Source organism: Oncorhynchus keta, chromosome 34 (assembly GCF_023373465.1).
Source record: "Oncorhynchus keta strain PuntledgeMale-10-30-2019 chromosome 34, Oket_V2, whole genome shotgun sequence".
Lineage (NCBI taxonomy): Eukaryota > Metazoa > Chordata > Actinopteri > Salmoniformes > Salmonidae > Oncorhynchus > Oncorhynchus keta.
This window is the reverse complement of record NC_068454.1, coordinates 7,271,013-7,290,653: the sequence shown is the minus strand read 5'-3', so window position 1 is coordinate 7,290,653 and position 19,641 is coordinate 7,271,013. Positions and strand designations below refer to the sequence as shown.

General features: G+C 43.8%; 2 protein-coding genes and 2 long non-coding RNA genes across 4 annotated transcripts in view; 2 read left to right on the top strand and 2 right to left on the bottom strand.

Moving 5' to 3' along the window:
* Positions 1–9,562, top strand: part of LOC118366690 (interferon alpha/beta receptor 1a) — a 28,510-nt gene extending 18,948 nt beyond the window's left edge. The window contains exons 4-7 of the mRNA XM_052492821.1: positions 2,004–2,164; positions 5,971–6,124; positions 6,285–6,442; positions 6,597–9,562. Coding sequence (XP_052348781.1) covers positions 2,004–2,164; positions 5,971–6,124; positions 6,285–6,442; positions 6,597–6,977 — 854 coding nt within the window. The 3' untranslated portion in view covers positions 6,978–9,562. The remainder of the gene's footprint in view (positions 1–2,003; positions 2,165–5,970; positions 6,125–6,284; positions 6,443–6,596) is intronic.
* Positions 2,209–2,790, bottom strand: LOC127914965 (uncharacterized). The gene is made up of 3 exons (XR_008089616.1): positions 2,691–2,790; positions 2,506–2,653; positions 2,209–2,394 (listed from the first exon to the last, which is right to left on the bottom strand). It is a non-coding gene; the product is annotated as an uncharacterized LOC127914965 (long non-coding RNA).
* On the top strand, positions 3,954–5,593 carry LOC127914964 (uncharacterized). Its single transcript, XR_008089615.1, has 6 exons — positions 3,954–4,094; positions 4,175–4,414; positions 4,495–4,614; positions 4,695–4,774; positions 4,907–5,506; positions 5,546–5,593. It is a non-coding gene; the product is annotated as an uncharacterized LOC127914964 (long non-coding RNA).
* Positions 9,563–10,096: 534 nt separating the features above from the next.
* On the bottom strand, positions 10,097–18,862 carry LOC127914963 (uncharacterized). Its single transcript, XM_052492820.1, has 2 exons — positions 12,123–18,862; positions 10,097–12,039 (listed from the first exon to the last, which is right to left on the bottom strand). Exon 1 carries the CDS (start codon positions 17,204–17,206, stop codon positions 15,689–15,691), a length of 1,518 nt encoding a protein of 505 aa, XP_052348780.1. The 5' UTR covers positions 17,207–18,862; the 3' UTR covers positions 10,097–12,039; positions 12,123–15,688.
* Between the last annotated feature and the right edge of the window lie 779 nt (positions 18,863–19,641).

Here is a 19,641-nt window from a genome sequence, read left to right as displayed (position 1 = left end):
AGTCACTGAGCCACTTTGTAACCTGGACCATTACAGTAGTGAGCCACTATGTAACCTGGACCATTACAGTAGTGAGTCACTGAGCCACTTTGTAACCTGGACCATTACAGTAGTGAGTTCTTGTGCAGCTTGTTGTTTGCTCTGCATGCACATATATCACTATATATCACTATAAATCACAATGATTTATTCTAGCGCATCTAATATTGAGATCGCTTTTCAGGACTTATAGTTGGCTTTTGATGTTATTCAGAGGCATATTTTCAAATTGACACTTGTGCTTAATGCAAGAAACTAAATGTATGATTATTTTTCTTCTCTTCAAGTTAACAGATGGCGTCACACATTTCATAGGGTCACCTGTAAGTATCTTGGGAATTGGTTAGATGAAAAGCTGAATTTAAAACAATATTGACGAAGAAACTGATGTTGAAATTGGGTTTCTATTTTTAGGAACAAATCTTGCTTTTCAATATCTATCAGAAAGGATTTTGTTCAAAGCACTTTATCGGTCCTCGATTTATGGTGATATTGTCTATATGCAGACAGCCACAAGTACCTTACATTAAGTCCAGAGTGTATCATGGTGCTTCAAGATTCATGACAAATGCTACATCAATTACCCATGGTGCAATGTACCTCTCCACCAGGAGGCTAAAGCACTGGTACACTACTCCCTTTGTATCTCTGTTCATTACTGACCAGATCAGTCACTCAATTACAGTCTTCATTCTGTCGCTGCTGTCCTTGTCTGTTCCTAAGTCTAGATCTGAGGTGGGGAAGGCATCTTTTTCCCTTAATGCCTTCATCCTGAAATATGCTTCGAAAGATATTAAAGTTATGGGAGTTAGTGTCTTTGCCTGTTTTTTAAGACGCTGATCGACGACACTGTTTGTGATAGCTGCAGTTGTTTCTAATCTTAAAATGTATCTGTAACTTGTGACACTTAAGATGTGTTCGAATACTCATGCGAACTGCTCTAACTGTACTATTAGTGACTTAAATTGAGTATGTAGTCTGCTTATTGGTCATAGTGTGGATGTAGTTAGTATGCCAAAAGTTCCCGGATGTTGTACTGAATTTTAAACAAAGTATACAAGCAGTAGACACCATTTCTGTGCTTTTAGGGCCCATAATGCAATTCCTCAGAAAAGGGGGTGTGGCTTCACAACATTTTCAGATTTGTAGTAAATGGTGGAAAATATGCAGCCGAGGTCTGATGAGAGAGGATACAAATTCAGTGCTTTAACTAATTATGACAAATGTTGAGTAATGTCATCAAGTAATTACTTTTCAAAAAAGTTACACTTTGTTTGCTACGCTATCCTTACGAACCACATAGCATATTACAGCATGTACTGGTTTGTGAGCTTAGCTAGCTACCTAACGTTAGTTGGCTACTAATACATTGGACTTGCCAGTATATTAACTACATGCTATTTAACTACCTAACGTTTATCGACTTGATTATTCACGTCATGCTTAGCTAAGTGCTATAGTCGTTGTGCGTTGTCAATGGACATTGTTAATTCACTCCGGCTAGCTACTCCGATTTCAGAGCACTCTCTTGTGCCAGAGCGCAGAATAGATGATGAATTTATGAACTCGTAAAACCTGTTGAACACCGGTGTCAGTAAACGTCCGCAAAAAAAAAGAAGCATAATAACATTCTTTCCATTAGCATATTTAGTCACCAACGCTCTGGATAACATGAAACCAGACTAACCAGCTCTGCTAGGGCGAGTACAATGGTCAGAGTGAAGTGTTCACACACACACAACACTATCCGCGCGCGCGCACACACACACAACACTATCCTCGCGCACACACACACAACACTATCCTCGCACACACACACACACACACACACACACACACACAACTACACTCACTCACAAACAGTTAATCTGTCATTCACCAAGAATCATTCCCAGGACTCTGGAGTTGGCTGTATTGTAACTCTTGAGTTTATTTAGGTCTTATCTGTTCTTCCCCCTGTCTAGCTTCGTTGGGCCCACCGTCCAGGGTGGAGATGGCTCCTGTGGGGAACCTGCTGGACGTGACCATCTCTGACCCCGTGACCAGCACCCAGCACTCCATGAAGGAACACGTCCTCTACCTGTACTACCGCATCCTGTACTGGAGCCGCTCTGATGACCCTCAGGTACTGGCACAACCTTCTGCCTTGTTTTGTGGCCTCTAAAGATTCCTGGGCCTCCCCTCAGTAACCCTGGGACTGCTGTAACCTTAGCCTCCCCTCAGTAACCCTGGGACTGCTATCACCTGGGCCTCCCCTCAGTAACCCTGGGACTGCTGTCACCTGGGCCTCCCCTCAGTAACCCTGGGACTGCTGTCACCTGGGCCTCCCCTCAGTAACCCTGGGACTGCTGTCACCTGGGCCTCCCCTCAGTAAACCTGGGACTGCTGTCACCTGGGCCTCCCCTCAGTAACCCTGGGACTGCTATCACCTGGGCCTCCCCTAACTAACCCTGGGACTGCTGTAACCTGGGCCTCCCCTCAGTAACCCTGGGACTGCTGTCACCTGGGCCTCCCCTCAGTAACCCTGGGACTGCTGTCACCTGGGCCTCCCCTCAGTAACCCTGGGACTGCTGTCACCTGGGCCTCCCCTCAGTAACCCTGGGACTGCTGTCACCTGGGCCTCCCCTCAGTAACCCTGGGACTGCTGTAACCTGGGCCTCCCCTCAGTAACCCTGGGACTGCTGTCACCTGGGCCTCCCCTCAGTAACCCTGGGACTGCTGTCACCTGGGCCTCCCCTCAGTAACCCTGGGACTGCTTTCACCTCGGCCTCCCCTCAGTAACCCTGGGACTGCTGTCACCTGGGCCTCCCCTCAGTAACCCTGGGACTGCTGTCACCTGGGCCTCCCCTCAGTAACCCTGGGACTGCTGTCACCTGGGCCTCCCCTCAGTAACCCTGGGACTGCTGTCACCTGGGCCTCCCCTCAGTAACCCTGGGACTGCTGTCACCTGGGCCTCCCCTCAGTAACCTTGTAACTGCTACCAGAAACTACAACATGTAACATTCTAAACAACAAACTTAAAGATAGGAACACAAGTGTGTTTTTCTATTGTTGGATAGACTTTGAACATTGCGATATTAAAGACATGATAGATCAGACCCATAGTATGTAAAGGAGTGAGGAGTCAAATCAAATCTCTCTAGTAAGACAACTAAGCTTGGAATATGTTGCGTGATTACATGTGGCAGGCATTGATGAGGGGAGACTGGTGGAGATCTTAGAACCTAACAATGAGAGGGCAATGTATTGTTTACATTGTCAGGATATGTCACTGAGGGAGAGAGGGTAATGTATCGTTTACATTGTCAGGATATGTCACTGAGGGAGAGAGGGTAATGTAATGTTTACATTGTCAGGATATGTCACTGAGGGAGAGAGGGTAATGTATCGTTTACATTGTCAGGATATGTCACTGAGGGAGAGAGGGTAATGTATCGTTTACGTTGTCAGGATATGTCACTGAGGGAGAGAGGGTAATGTATCGTTTACATTGTCAGGATATGTCACTGAGGGAGAGAGGGTAATGTATAACGTTTACATTGTCAGGATATGTCACTGTTAGCCATCAGGGATCCTCTGGGAGGAGAAGAGACACAGTCTGGTATCAATAACCATGACAGCCGTGAGTTGGGGAGGAGTGAGCACTTTGGGGTAGAGGTCAGATGAGGTGAGGAAGAACCGATATCACCAAGGTTCTGTCTAACAGAGATGCATTGGCTGTTAGGTTGTGGAAGAGGAGACTCAGCCTAGGAGATGCTTGTGTGAAGTGTTTTTTTGTTGTCCGAATCACCGCTGTAACGACCCTTTGGGGAGAATTAAACTTGGTTTAGCTTCTCTAGTGTCTGAGTTATTTAGCATTATGCAGTTAACTGGTTGGTGCTTTGTATTCTGGAAGGGTTTGAAGTGTTCTATGATGGTGCTTTGTATTCTGGAAGGGTTTGAAGTGTTCTATGATGGTGCTTTGTATTCTGGAAGGTTTTGAAGTGTTCTATGATGGTGCTTTGTATTCTGGAAGGGTTTGAAGTGTTCTATGATGGTGCTTTGTATTCTGGAAGGTTTTGAAGTGTTCTATGATGGTGCTTTGTATTCTGGAAGGTTTTGAAGTGTTCTATGATGGTGCTTTGTATTCTGGAAGGTTTTGAAGTGTTCTATGACGGTGCTTTGTATTCTGGAAGGTTTTGAAGTGTTCTATGACGGTGCTTTGTATTCTGGAAGGTTTTGAAGTGTTCTATGATGGTGCTTTGTATTCTGGAAGGGTTTGAAGTGTTCTATGAAGGTGCTTTGTATTCTGGAAGGGTTTGAAGTGTTCTATGATGGTGCTTTGTATTCTGGAAGGTTTTGAAGTGTTCTATGATGGTGCTTTGTATTCTGGAAGGTTTTGAAGTGTTCTATGATGGTGCTTTGTATTCTGGAAGGGTTTGAAGTGTTCTATGATGGTGCTTTGTATTCTGGAAGGGTTTGAAGTGTTCTATGATGGTGCTTTGTATTCTGGAAGGGTTTGAAGTGTTCTATGATGGTGCTTTGTATTCTGGAAGGTTTTGAAGTGTTCTATGATGGTGCTTTGTATTCTGGAAGGTTTTGAAGTGTTCTATGATGGTGCTTTGTATTCTGGAAGGGTTTGAAGTGTTCTATGATGGTGCTTTGTATTCTGGAAGGGTTTGAAGTGTTCTATGATGGTGCTTTGTATTCTGGAAGGTTTTGAAGTGTTCTATGATGGTGCTTTGTATTCTGGAAGGTTTTGAAGTGTTCTATGATGGTGCTTTGTATTCTGGAAGGGTTTGAAGTGTTCTATGATGGTGCTTTGTATTCTGAGTGTTCTAATGGTGGTATTTGAAGTGTTCTATGATGGTGCTTTGTATTCTGGAAGGTTTTGAAGTGTTCTATGAAGGTGCTTTGTATTCTGGAAGGGTTTGAAGTGTTCTATGACGGTGCTTTGTATTCTGGAAGGTTTTGAAGTGTTCTATGACGGTGCTTTGTATTCTGGAAGGTTTTGAAGTGTTCTATGATGGTGCTTTGTATTCTGGAAGGGTTTGAAGTGTTCTATGATGGTGCTTTGTATTCTGGAAGGTTTTGAAGTGTTCTATGATGGTGCTTTGTATTCTGGAAGGGTTTGAAGTGTTCTATGATGGTGCTTTGTATTCTGGAAGGTTTTGAAGTGTTCTATGACGGTGCTTTGTATTCTGGAAGGGTTTGAAGTGTTCTATGACGGTGCTTTGTATTCTGGAAGGTTTTGAAGTGTTCTATGATGGTGCTTTGTATTCTGGAAGGTTTTGAAGTGTTCTATGATGGTGCTTTGTATTCTGGAAGGTTTTGAAGTGTTCTATGACGGTGCTTTGTATTCTGGAAGGTTTTGAAGTGTTCTATGACGGTGCTTTGTATTCTGGAAGGGTTTGAAGTGTTCTATGAAGGTGCTTTGTATTCTGGAAGGGTTTGAAGTGTTCTATGATGGTGCTTTGTATTCTGGAAGGTTTGAAGTGTTCTATGATGGTGCTTTGTATTCTGGAAGGTTTTGAAGTGTTCTATGATGGTGCTTTGTATTCTGGAAGGTTTTGAAGTGTTCTATGGTGCTTTGTATTCAGTTTTGTTCCATGTTCTCTGTTCTCTGGAACTCTTCCAGTTGAAACAACATCAATAACTCTTCTGCTGTGTCCCTGTGTTACACCAGAGCAGATGGGTATGATTTATATATCATCTCTATGTCCCAAACCGTTCCTGGAGTACCCCCAACCGTTCCACTTGTTGAGACGTATTCAGGACTAGCACATCTGATTCAACTTGTGAAGGGCTTGATGATGAGTTCACCACTAGAATCCCATGTGCTCCTACTGGAATGGGTGAAATAAGTGGAACGTCTGGGGGGGGGTAGTGCAAGACAGGGCAGCGTCTCTCAACACTGTCTGATTTTATAACGTGTTCTTATTGGATGTTCAGGGTCTGAAGCCTAAAGTGTTGGACTCTAGCAACAACCTGGTGACGCTGCCTGAGCTGGAGGCCTGGACGTGGTACTGTGTCATGATCCAGTCTCGCTACGACTACTACAACAAGACTAGCAGCTACACAGGACCCCAGTGCATGCAGACGGAGGGTAGGAATGAACACTTCACACTAAAGGCTTGGAGATTGGTTTCCAAATTGCTTGACAAATTACCTACCTGTGTAATGTGTGTGTAGAGATGCCAGACAGCGTGTTTTACAGGAGTAATTGCATAATAAGGCCACTAAAGTGTGACTGTTCTCGTCCTCAGGTGACACCCCGTACTGGCAGATCTTCCTGTACTTCCTGGTCTCCATGATGGTGTGTTTCCTGCTCGTGTTGCTTCCCTCCTACGCCTTCTTCAGGTTCTACAGAGTCCTCAAAAACACCTTTTACCCTTCTATCCAGCTGCCTGCACACATCCAGGAGGTAGGCCTCACAAACGCTTACTCAACAGTAAACAGCATAACAGTAATATTCAGGTGTACCGTCCATCCTCTTGGTTGGTGGGTGTGTCTGTGTGTTTCAGGGTGGTTCGGAATAAGCAATGGCAATTTATCTTTCTCTCTTCCCCTCCCCCCAGTACCTCTGTGACTCCTCCCCTGGCTCTGACATGCCCCGCCTCCTCACTGCTGATTCAGAGGCGGAGCTGTGCTGTGATAAGCTGACCATCTGTCCTGAGGTGGTGCTACTGGAAATACACGTCCCTCCTCCCCTTACAGCGCCCCCCTCAGAGCTGGAGCAGGACAACGGCAGACACATCCGCCAGGACAGCGGAGACTCTGGAATCTACTCCACAGAGGGAGGCTCCGCCCAGCAGGGTCGTAGTGGTGGGGAGCCAATCAGGAGAGACCAGGAAGTGGACTCCTGGCAGACACTAGAGCAGGTCAAGATGGAGGAGATGGGGAGAGAGTCGGCTGACGAAAGAGATCTGGACGAGGGGATTGTGGATGTTTGCGTCTGAGGAGAAATGGAGAGAGGAGAGCTAAGTGGAAAGCATCAATGATGGTTGGCGATTTGTAATGAAGAAATGAGAATGGTTGCACAGAATGTTCTCAAGTCTCCATCTTGCTGCTTTTCCTCAAAGGACACTGAAGACGATGACGTCTCTGAGCCAAAGACGCATCGTCACCTGTCCTGCCTACATTACAGGAAACATCTACTCCAAAACTATCTTATGATATTGTTTCATTAAGTGCACTGTTGATACAGTCCCAAAATGTTTTGCATGTGAACAGATACGTTTTCAAAATATTGGGACTTTCAAGAAGCAAAGTGTCACATGATGTAAAATGCATCATTGTGTGCCAAGTGACACTTTGCTTCTTGAAAGTCCCAATATTTTGAAAACGTGTCTGTTGACATGCAAAACATTTTGGGACTGTATCATCAGTGGACTTAATGAATCCCATGTTGCTGTGTGTTTTTTTCAAGGGCATAGAAACAAGCTTTAGAATGTCAGATTTCTTATGGGGGGGGGGGGGCGCATTTGACTTCAAGATGTCTAAAAGACCCCAGTCCATCTTGCTTTTCTATGGCCGGTGTAATGACTGACATGTTTTAGTGTAGTTTGGAACACGTTTATCTCATCTCAAGACTCGGCTGGTCACAGCCAGGGGCGTACTTTCTGTTCCCAGTGAATTCTGAGACCGTCGCTCCATTTTATAGCGTCCTGTGAAGTGTGTGAATCCAGGGGGAAACAGGGTAGCTCATTGTGTTTTAAACAACAGGGTATCAGTTTTAACCATTTCAATCCCCCCAAAAATCTACCTATTTTTCCTGTCAAGACATTTTCTTGAAAAGGAATGGTTCTGGTTAATTAATCTTCTAAACGAATCCTGTCGTGTGTGTTTGTGTGTGTGCCTTGGATAGATAAGACAGTACATTGGCAGCAGTGCATTTCGTGTGTGGGCGTGTGTTGTCAGTGTAAGTACTGAATGTCTGAGAGTCCTGTGTGTGTGCGTGCTTAGTATAGATGATAGACAGTACATTGGCAGTAGTGTATTTGGTGTGTGTGTTGTCAGTGTAAGTACTGAATGTCTGAGAGTCCTGTGTGTGTGCGTGCTTAGTATAGATGATAGACAGTACATTGGCAGTAGTGTATTTGATGTGTGTGTTGTCAGTGTAAGTACTGAATGTCCTGTGTGTACATAGTCACATCCTGCCACGTCGGAGTGCCTGTTGTTTTTACATTTTTTATTGTGTTACTTTTAGAAACATTTTAATTAGTTTTGTCCTTTTATGATTCTTATAGAATCTGACATCAGGAAGTGTCATGTTTTCTCTCTGATACCTTATTATTTGACTTCATCTTTGTTTTGAAAGGTGCTTTGGTCCAACTGTTACTGGTTGGACCCCTGAGTCTTAAACAAGAACTGAATCCCTGAAGGTTTATGTTCATTGTCTCTTCCTCTTTCTGATGATTTGTTCGCTGAGGTGGAACAACTTCCACCTAGAGCAGGGCTGTCCAATCCTCTTCCTGGAGATCTACTGTCCTGTAGGCCAGGGCTGTCTAATCCTCTTCCTGGAGATCTACTGTCCTGTAGGCCAGGGCTGTCCAATCCTCTTCCTGGAGATCTACTGTCCTGTAGGCCAGGGCTGTCCAATCCTCTAACCTCTAAACCTACAGGACAGTAGATCTCCAGGAAGAGGGTTGGACTGAAAACCTACAGGACGGTAGATCTCCAGGAAGAGGATTGGACAGCCCTGGCCTAGAGGACGGTAGATCTCCAGGAAGAGGATTGGACAGCCCTGCTCTAGAGGACGGTAGATCTCCAGGAAGAGGATTGGACAGCCCTGGCCTACAGGACAGTAGATCTCCAGGAAGAGGATTGGACAGCCCTGCTCTAGAGGACGGTAGATCTCCAGGAAGAGGATTGGACAGCCCTGGCCTACAGGACAGTAGATCTCCAGGAAGAGGATTGGACAGCCCTGCTCTAGAGGACGGTAGATCTCCAGGAAGAGGATTGGACAGCCCTGGCCTACAGGACAGTAGATCTCCAGGAAGAGAATTGGACAGTAGATCTCCAGGAAGAGAATTGGACAGCCCTGCTCTAGGTGGAAGTTGTTCCACCTCAGCGAACAAATCAGAAAGAGGAAGAGAGACATCAATAAACAGCCCTGGCCTAGAGGTTTTTCCACCACATTTTGTCAAAGTTAAACAAGGAAATAATCAGCATAACATTTGGATAAGAAGTGACATGAAACCAAATGCATTAACAAATCACCACACCATACCTTGCATCTGTCAAAGCCTCATAACCACAGCCAATACAAATGTTTATCGTCTACGCTTTATACCAAGCTGACGTCTGACGCAGAGTGATATTTACCTAATGTGAGTTAAGTAGTGAATAGTGTTCACAAAATATTATTGCATTTTATATCGTTGGGCATGCTGTAAACTATTGCTTCCAAATGGAGTTGCATTCATATTAAAGAAAGTATCTCTCATCTCATACCCTTTGCCCCAGGCCTTTTATTGTATACTGACACTGTACTGATTTTTCTGTGTAGTCTGTGATTAATAAATTAACACTGGGGCGGGAAGATGTGATTGTGAACATGTTGGTTATTGATAGATTCTGGGTTCAACTTGGAACATTGTTAAACTCAGTATCTTATTTAAGGAGTGATAGCGACTGGTTTGTCAGAAGTTAATGGTTATCTGTAGGAGCCAGATGGCTTTGGAATGTGTTGGGTGGACGGGAGGAAGTCACAGGATTGCTATAGGGGATACGGATGGTGATCTGTGGGTTAGGAAAATGAGGGGTTGAGGTCAGGTCCCCTTAAAGGGAGAAATGATGCTTTATTGCCCTATTACTTCGTCTTCCCGTCAAACCATAATAGATGTAAGGATTAGAGAGAAGGAGTTGTGCCTAAATTGGAGTGTATATACTAGTGGTGGTGGTAGAAACATGTTTTGAAATGAGGGGTTGAGGTCAGATTGCCTTAAGGTAGAAATGATGGTTTATTACCTTTCTGTCAAACCATAATAGATGTAAGGATTGGTGAGAAGGAGTGCCAACATTTGGATTGTGTGTGTGTGTGTGTGCATATTACACACACACGCACACACACATTTGAAGTTGAAGTTTTACATACACCTTAGCCAAATACATTTCAATTCTATTTGTCACAATTCCTGACATTTAATCCCAGTAAAATCCCTGTCTTAGGTCAGTTAGGATCAACACTTTATATTAAGAATGTGAAATGTCAGAATAATAGTGGAGGACATTATTTCAACTTTTATTTCTTTCATCACATTCCCAGTGGGCCAGAAGTTTACATGCACTCAATTAGTATTTGGTAGCATTGCCTTTAAATTGTTTAACTTGTGTCAACTGTTTTGGGTAGCCTTCCACAAACTTCCCACAATACGTTGGGTGAATTTTTGGCCCATTCCTCCTGACAGAGCTGGTATAACTGAGTCAGGTTTGTCGGCCTTTCACACGCTTTTTCAGTTCTGCGCACAAACTTTCTATAGGACTGAGGTCAGGGCTTTGTGATGGCCACTCCAATACCTTGACTTTGTTGTCCTCAAGCCATTTTGTCACAACTTTGGAAGTATGCTTGGAGTCATTGTCCATTTGGAAAATGCATTTGCAACCAAGCTTTAACTTCCTGATTGATGTCTTGATCTTGCTTCGATATAACCACATTTTCATGCCTCATGATGTTATCTATTTTGTGAAGTGCACCAGTCCCTCCTGCAGCAAAGCACCCCCACAACATGGTGCTGCCACCCCCATGCTTCACGGTTGGGATGGTGTTCTTCAGCTTGCAAGCCTCCCCTTTTTCCTCAACACGACGATGGTCATTATGGCCAAACAATTCTATTTTTGGTTCATCCGACCAGAGAACATTTCTCTAAAAAATACGATCTTTGTCCCCATGTGCAGTTGCAAACTGTAGTCTGGCTTTTTTGTTTATGGTGGTTTTGGAGCAATAGCTTCTTCCTTGCTGAGAAGCCTTTCAGGTTGTCGATATAGGACTTGTTTTACTGTGGATATAGATACTTTTGTACCATCTTCACAAGGTCCTTTGCTGCTGTTCTGGGATTGATTTGCACTTTTGCACCAAGGTACGCTCATCTCTAGGAGACAACGTGTCTCCTTCCTGAGCGGTATGGCGGCTGCATGGTCCCATGGTGTTTATACTTGCGTACTATTGGTTGTACAGATGAATGTGATACCTTCAGGCGTTTGGAAATTGATCCCAAGGATGAACCAGACTTGTGGAGGTCTTCCATTTTCTGAGGTCTTGGCTGATTTCTTTTGATTTTCCCATGATGTCAAGCAAAGAGGCCCTGAGTTTGAAGGTAGGCCTTGAAAAGGAGGTTTACAGGCTTAGAGCCCTATGGCCTCTGTTCTATGATCATACCACACACAATTTTATTTCCGTCTCTCATCACACAGCAAAATGACATTCCAGCTGAACCTGCTGTCTTGTTCCATGTCAGCTGGAACGCTTTTGTGTTTCTCCTTTTCTCTTCTTCTGGTTGCTAAGAGTCGCACAAGACTTGGAAAACAACAACAAAAAGACACAAAACATAACAGTATTAACAACGTGATAAGCAATGCATAATTATATATGCATGAAAACCAAAGTCTGAGATCATGACGATTCTCACTCTCTCTTCACCTGACTCTATACTTTTCTGCTGGATTCCACAAAAATGAAGACCCTAAAAACACCTCATGCTTTCGCCCAGTCTTACCCTTCCGGCCCCAGGTTCTGAGAGGCGTTCCCAAGTCATGTCATTTTCACTTTGTTCCCCATCTCCTCCATTGCCACACCTCTACATCCTCTTAAGGTAACTCCGTACTGTATATGCTTTCACATCAACGCTTTCAACATGTTGTTTAGAGTACAATTATAACATCTATCCTCTTTCATATGGTGCATTAGCCAATAAAGCAGCTAACCCCAACCCAACTATGATGTTTAAAGTAGCTCCTAGACCCAACACTAGACCTAGACCCTGAATCCAACACTAACAAACGCCTAACCTTTACCCTAACCTTATCCCCTAGCTTAGCTAACGTTAGCCAAAACAAATTGACCCTGAATCCAACACGAACAAATGCCTAACCTTTACCCTTACCTTATCCCCTAGCTAAGCTAACGTTAGCCAAAACAAATTGACCCTGAATCCAACACTAACAAACGCCTAACCTTTACCCTAACCTTATCCCCTAGCTTAGCTAACGTTAGCCAAAACAAATTGCAATTCGTAACATATGAAATGGACATCCACAAATGAATTACATACCATACGAAACGTAACATATGATACTCATTTGATTGTTACAGCTTTACGTTTACTATGTTCCGTCTATCCCTGAGTCCAGGTTGGAAGGACCTGTGGAAATAGAGGGGAGAGAGGCTGTCAAGATCAGGGATGAAGATATGCTATTAAACCTATTTGCATGGCCAGCCTTCCTCTTTGCAAATCCAAAGCCTTCCTCTTTGTAACAACAAGTTACATACAACTCTCCTTCTGTGGCCTCCAACTGCTCTTAAATGAAAGCAAAACTAAATGTATGCTCTTCAACCGATCGCTGACCACACCTACCCACCTCATCCAGCATCACTACTCTGGACAGTTCTGACTTAGAATATGTGGACAACTACAAATACCAAGGTGTCTGGCTAGACTGTAAACTCTCCTTCCAGACTCACATTAAGCATCTCCAATCCAAAATTAAATCTAGAATCGGCTTTCTATTTCGCAACAAAGCATCCTTCACTCACGTTGCCAAACATACCCTCGTAAAACTGACCATCCTACCGATACTTGACTTCGGCGATGTCATTTACAAAATAGCCCCCAACCCTCTACTCGGCAAATTGGATGCAGTCTATCACAGTGCCATCCATTTTGTCACCAAAGCCCCATATACTACCCACCACTGCGACCTGTATGCTCCCGTTGGCTGGCCCTCGTTTCATATTCGTCGCCAAACCCACTGGCTCAAGGTCATCTATAAGTCTTTGCTAGGTAAAGCCCCGCCTTATCTCAGCTCACTGGTCACCATAGCAGCACCCACCCATAGCATGCACTCCAGCAGGTATATTTCACTGGTCATCCCCAAAGCCAATTCCTCCTTCGGCCACCTTTCCTTCCAGTTCTCTGCTGCCAATGACTGGAACGAACTGCAAAAATCACTGAAGCTGGAGACTCATATCTCCCTCACTAGCTTTAAGCACCAGCTGTCAGAGCAGCTCACAGATAATGCACCTGTACATAGCCCATCTGTAAATAGCCCATCCAACTACCTCATCACCATATTGTTATTTATTTATCTTGCTCCTTTGCACCCCAGTACCGCTACTTGCACACTCATCTTCTGCACATCTATCACCCCAGTGTTTAATTTGCCATACTGGAATAATTTCGCCACTACAGCCTATTTATTGCCTCACCCCCCTAATCCTACCTCATTTGCACACACTGTATATAGACTTTCTCTATTGTATTATTTGACTGTTTGTTTATTCCATGTGTAACTCTGTGTTGTTTGTGTTGCTTTGCTTTGTCTTATCCAGGTCGCAGTTGTAAATGAGAACTTGTTCTCAACTAGCTTACCTAATTAGATAAAGGTGAAAAAAAAAGAACGTTGAACTAAAAATTCAGTTATAGCTTGTTCCACTTGTACTTTTGCGATACTTGAGCAGTGACTAGACATTTGATTTAAAATAATTCCCAACTCAACAAGTTTTACAGGTGAATCTAAAGGCAATATTGGTCGTGCATATAGTACATTCGTCAAGTATTCAGACCACTTAACATTTTCCACATTTTGTTACGTTACAGCCTTATTCTAAAATGGATTTTAAAAATAATCCCTCAATCTACACAATAATGACAAAGCTGAAACAGGTTTGTAGAATTTAGTACAAATTCATAAAGTAACTTTTTACATAAGTGTTCAGACCCTTTAATACTTTGTTGAAGCACCTTTGGCAGCGAATACAGCCTCGAGTCTTATTGTGTATGACGCTACAAGCTTGGCACATCTGCATTTGGGGAGTTTCTCCCATTCTTCTCTGCAGATCCTCTCAAGCTCTGTCAGGTTGGGTGGGGAGCGTTGCTGCACAGCTATTTTCAGGTCTCTCCAGAGATGTTTGATCGGGTTCAAGTCCGGGCTCTGGCTGGGCCACTCAAGGACATTCAGAGACTTGCAAAAATGACTAAAACCCTGTTTTCGCTTTGTTATTATGGGGTATCCTAGGGGCATTGGCAGGCATTGGCAGACACAATGTAAGTAACTTAATTTGTCTCCCTAATTGCCCTGAATTCCTCTGATCCTACAGCTATTATATGCAGTAATCACGAGCCTATGAACCAGAGTTATACTGTTAACACTGAGGCGGTGTACCCTTGTAGGAAGATGTAGAGCAGGCCAGAAGGCAAAACTGAAAAAAAAAAAGCCTAACCTCCATTAAATAAAATGATGGCGGAGCTGAAACAGTACTTCTGTTCAAGGGTGTTTATTTACATAGCGATTCCGGAAGAAAAACAGTACTGTCACCAAAAGTATACATTATGGGACAGCTTTATATATTAAAATATATATACAATACTCCCCCATCAACAGTTCAATCAAAATGTGTGTGTGTGTACACCAATCGCTTCTCCATCACAGAAGACCACTTAGTGCAGCTCACCCTGCACTATCAGTTCCAATGTAAATAACATGAGTAAGTCTACCTCTGATAAGCTTCCCAGTAAAGCATTAAAAACCAATCAAGCAACCCAGAAAAGTGCTAAAAATAGACCACATTAACATCTGCAGCCTGAGAAACAAGGTCCATGAAGTCAATAACTTGCTTGTAACAGATGACATTCATATTCTGACTCTCTCTGAAACTCACTTAGATAATACCTTTGATGATACAATGGTAGCAATACATGGTTAATAACATCTACTCTAAAGAAAGAAATGTTAACAGGGCTGGTGTTGCGATCTATATTCAGAAACACATTCCTGTAAAGCTTTAGAGACAATATAATGTTAAATACTGTTGAACCTGCAGCCATATTACTTCACCTGCTTCACCTAAAGCCAATTCTTGGGGGAAGTTGCTATAGTCCACCAAGTGTTAACAGTCAGTATCTGGATAATATGTGTGATGTCAACAGAGGTATATTTTATGGGTGATTTTAAATATTGACTGGCTTATCAAGCTGCCTACTCAAGAAAACACTTCAAACTGTAACCGATCCCTGTAACCTGGTTCTGTTAAGGTTTTCTTCCGGTGAAGGAGAGGAGGACCAAAATGCAGCGTGGTTATTTGTATACATCTTTAATAAAGATGAAACCACGAACAGTATACAAAAAACAATAAACAGTGAAAACCTAAACAGCCTCTATCTGGTGACAATAAACACAGAGACAGGAACAATCACCCACGAAACACTCAAAGAATATGGCTGCCTAAATATGGTTCCCAATCAGAGACAATGATAATCACCTGACTCTGATTGAGAACCACTCCAGGCAACCATAGACTTTTCTAGACAACCCCACTATACCACAATCCCAATACCTACAAAAAACCCAAGACAAAACACACCACATAATAAACCCATGTCACACCCAGACCTGACCAAAATAATAAAGAAAACACAAAATACTAAGACCAGGGCGTGACAGGTTCAGGTTGTCAGTCAATCAACCTTACCAGGGTATTTACAAACAGCACAGGAATGAAATCATATTTACTAATTCTGCCGATATTTTCTTTAAAGCAGTATCTAAATCCATAGGATGTAGTGATCACAAAATAATAGCCCATATCTAGGAAAACCAACGTTTCAAAGGCTGGGCCTAATATAGTGTATAAGAGGTCATACAATACGTTTTGTAGTGATTCACATGTTGATGATGTAAAGAATATGTGCTGGTCTCTGGTGTGTAGTGAGGAGCCACCAGACGCTGCTGGTCTGTGGTGTGTAATGAGGAGCCACCAGACGCTGCTGGTCTGTGGTGTGTAATGAGGAGCAACCAGATGCTGCTGGTCTGTGATGTGTAATGAGGAGCAACCAGATGCTGCTGGTCTGTGGTGTGTAATGAGGAGCAACCAGATGCTGCTGGTCTGGTGTGTAATGAGGAGCAACCAGATGCTGCTGGTCTGTGGTGTGTAATGAGGAGCCACCAGATGCTGCTGGTCTGGTGTGTAATGAGGAGCAACCAGACGCTGCTGGTCTGGTGTATAATGAGGAGCAACCAGATGCTGCTGGTCTGTGGTGTGTAATGAGGAGCAACCAGATGCTGCTGGTCTGTGGTGTGTAATGAGGAGCAACCAGACGCTGCTGGTCTGTGGTGTGTAATGAGGAGCCACCAGACGCTGCTGGTCTGTGATGTGTAATGAGGAGCCACCAGACGCTGCTGGTCTGTGGTGTGTAATGAGGAGCAACCAGACGCTGCTGGTCTGGTGTCTGAGAGCAACCAGATGCTGCAGGTCTGTGGTGTGTAATGAGGAGTCACCAGACGCTGCTGGTCTGTGGTGTGTAATGAGGAGCAACCAGATGCTGCTGGTCTGTGGTGTGTAATGAGGAGCAACCAGATGCTGCTGGTCTGGTGTGTAATGAGGAGCCACCAGACGCTGCTGGTCTGTAGTGTGTAATGAGGAGCAACCAGATGCTGCTGGTCTGTAGTGTGTAATGAGGAGCAACCAGACGCTGCTGGTCTGGTGTGTAATGAGGAGCAACCAGATGCTGCTGGTCTGTGGTGTGTAATGAGGAGCTACCAGACGCTGCTGGTCTGTAGTGTGTAATGAGGAGCCACCAGACGCTGCTGGTCTGGTGTGTAATGAGGAGCAACCAGACGCTGCTGGTCTGGTGTGTAATGAGGAGCAACCAGATGCTGCTGGTCTGTGGTGTGTAATGAGGAGCCACCAGACGCTGCTGGTCTGGTGTGTAATGAGGAGCAACCAGATGCTGCTGGTCTGTGGTGTGTAATGAGGAGCAACCAGACGCTGCTGGTCTGGTGTGTAATGAGGAGCCACCAGACGCTGCTGGTCTGTGGTGTGTAATGAGGAGCAACCAGATGCTGCTGGTCTGCTGTGTAATGAGGAGCAACCAGATGCTGCTGGTCTGCTGTGTAATGAGGAGCAACCAGATGCTGCACTTGACACATTTATGAAACTACTTATTTCAGTTACTAATAAGCACACAGCCATTAAGAAAATGACTAAAAACTGTGCAATCTCCTTGGATTGATGAGGAATTTGAAAATGGTATGGTTGAGAGGGATGAGGCAAAAGGAATGGCAAATAAGTCTGTCTGCACAACTGATTGGCAAACGTACTGCAAATTAAGAAATGTGACTAAACTAAATAAAAAGAATGACAAGCCACCGGGGTCTGACAATCTGGATGAAAAATTACTGAGGATAATAGCGAACGATATTGCCACATCTTCAATTTAAGCCGACTAGAGAGCATGTGCCCTCAGGCCTGGAGGGAAGCTAAAGTCATTCCGCTGCCCAAGAATAGTAAATCCTCCTTTACTGGCTCAAATAGCCAACCACTCAGCCTGTTACCAATCCTTACTTCTAAAAAAAATGGTGTTTTACCAGATACAATGTTATTTCACAGTAAACAAATTGACAACAGACTTTCAACACGCTTATAGGGGAGGACACTCAACAAGCACGGCACTTAAATGACTGATGATAAACTGATTGTGGGGGCTGTTTTGTTAGACTTCAGTGCAGCTTTTGACATTATCGATCATAGTCTGCTGCTGTAAAAACGTATATGTTATGGCTTTACACCCCCTGCTATAATGTGGATAAAGAGTTACCTGTCTAAAAGAACACAGAGGGTGTTTTTTAATGGAATGCTCTCCAACATAATCTAGGTAGAATCAGGAATTCCCCAGGGTAGCTGTTTAGGCCCCTTACTTTTTCAATCTTTACTAACGACATGCCACTGACTTTGAGTAAAGCCAGTGTGTCTATGTATGCGGATGACTAAACACTATACATGTCAGCTACTACAGTGACTGAAATGACTGCAACACTTAACAAAGAGCTGCAGTTAGTTTCGGAATGGGTAGCAAGGAATAAGTTAGTCCTACATATTTCCAAAACTAAAAGAGTTGTATTTGGGACAAACCATTCACTAAACTACGTCTCGTAATGAATAATGTGAACATTGAGCAAGTTGAGGTGACTAAATTGCTTGGAGTAACTCTGGATTGTAAACTGTCATGGTCAAAACATATTGATACAACAGTAACTAAGATGGGGAGAAGTCTGTCCATAATAAAGCTCTGCTCTGCCTTCTTAACAGCACTATCAACAAGGCAGGTCCTACAGGCCCTAGTTTTGTAGCACATAGGCAACTGTGTTGTAGTGTGATAAGGTGCCAGAAAGAGGGACTTAGGAAAATTGCAGTTGGCTCAGAACAGAGCAGCACAACTGGCACTTAAATGTACACAGAGAGCTAATATTAATAATACGCAGGTCAATCTCTCTTGGCTGAAAGTGGAAGACAGATGGACTTCATCATTACTTGTTTTTGTAAGAGGTGTTGACAAGCTGAATGTACCGAGCTGTCTAAAATACTAGCACACAGCTCGGAACACCCATGCATACCGCACAAGACATGCCACCAGAGGTGTCTTCACAGTCCCCAAGTCCAGAACAGACTATAGGAGGCACACAGTACTACATTGAGCCATGACTACATGGAACTCTATTCCACATCTGATAACTGATGCAAACAGTAGAATCAGATTTAAAAAGCAGGTAAAGATACACCTTACGGAACAACAGGGACTGTGAAGAGACACAAAAGGTACAGACACATGTAAACAGTACGCACACATTGTTGTATGGTGGTATTGAACATGTTGTGGACATGTGGTGGTGTTGGGATGTTATATGATGTCCTGTTTTCATTCAGTACAAACATAAAACAGTGAACTATCTGTTATTTTATATGTAATGTGGGTGTTTTGGACCCCAGGAAGAGTAGCTGCTGCCTTGACAGGAACTAATGGGGATCCATAATAAACCCCAGGAAGAGTAGCTGCTGCCTTGACAGGAACTAATGGGGATCCATTATAAACCCCAGGAAGAACAGCTGCTGTCTTGGTAGGAACTAATGAGGATCCATTATAAACCCCAGGAAGGAGCTGCTGCCTTCAGGAACATTATAAACCCCAGGAAGAGTAGCTGCTGTCTTGGTAGGAACGAATGAGGATCCAAAATAAACCCCAGGAATAGTAGCTGCTGCCTTGGCAGGAACTAATGGGGATCCATAATAAACCCCAGGAAGAGTAGCCGCTGTCTTGGTAGGAACTAATGAGGATCCATTATAAACCCCAGGAAGAGTAGCTGCTGCCTTGACAGGAACTAATGGAGATCCATAATAAACCCCAGGAAGAGTAGCTGCTGTCTTGGTAGGAACGAATGAGGATCCAAAATAAACCCCAGGAATAGTAGCTGCTGCCTTGGCAGGAACTAATGGGGATCCATAATAAACCCCAGGAAGAGTAGCTGCTGCATTGGCAGGAACTAACGGGGATCCATAATAAACCCCAGGAAGAGTAGCTGCTGCCTTGGCAGGAACTAATGGGGATCCACAATAAACCCCAGGAAGAGTAG

Coding starts and splice junctions, on each gene's coding strand:
- LOC127914963 (XM_052492820.1), bottom strand. CDS start 17,206: ATGGCTGTGTGCTTATTAGTAACTGAAATAAGTAGTTTCATAAATGTG.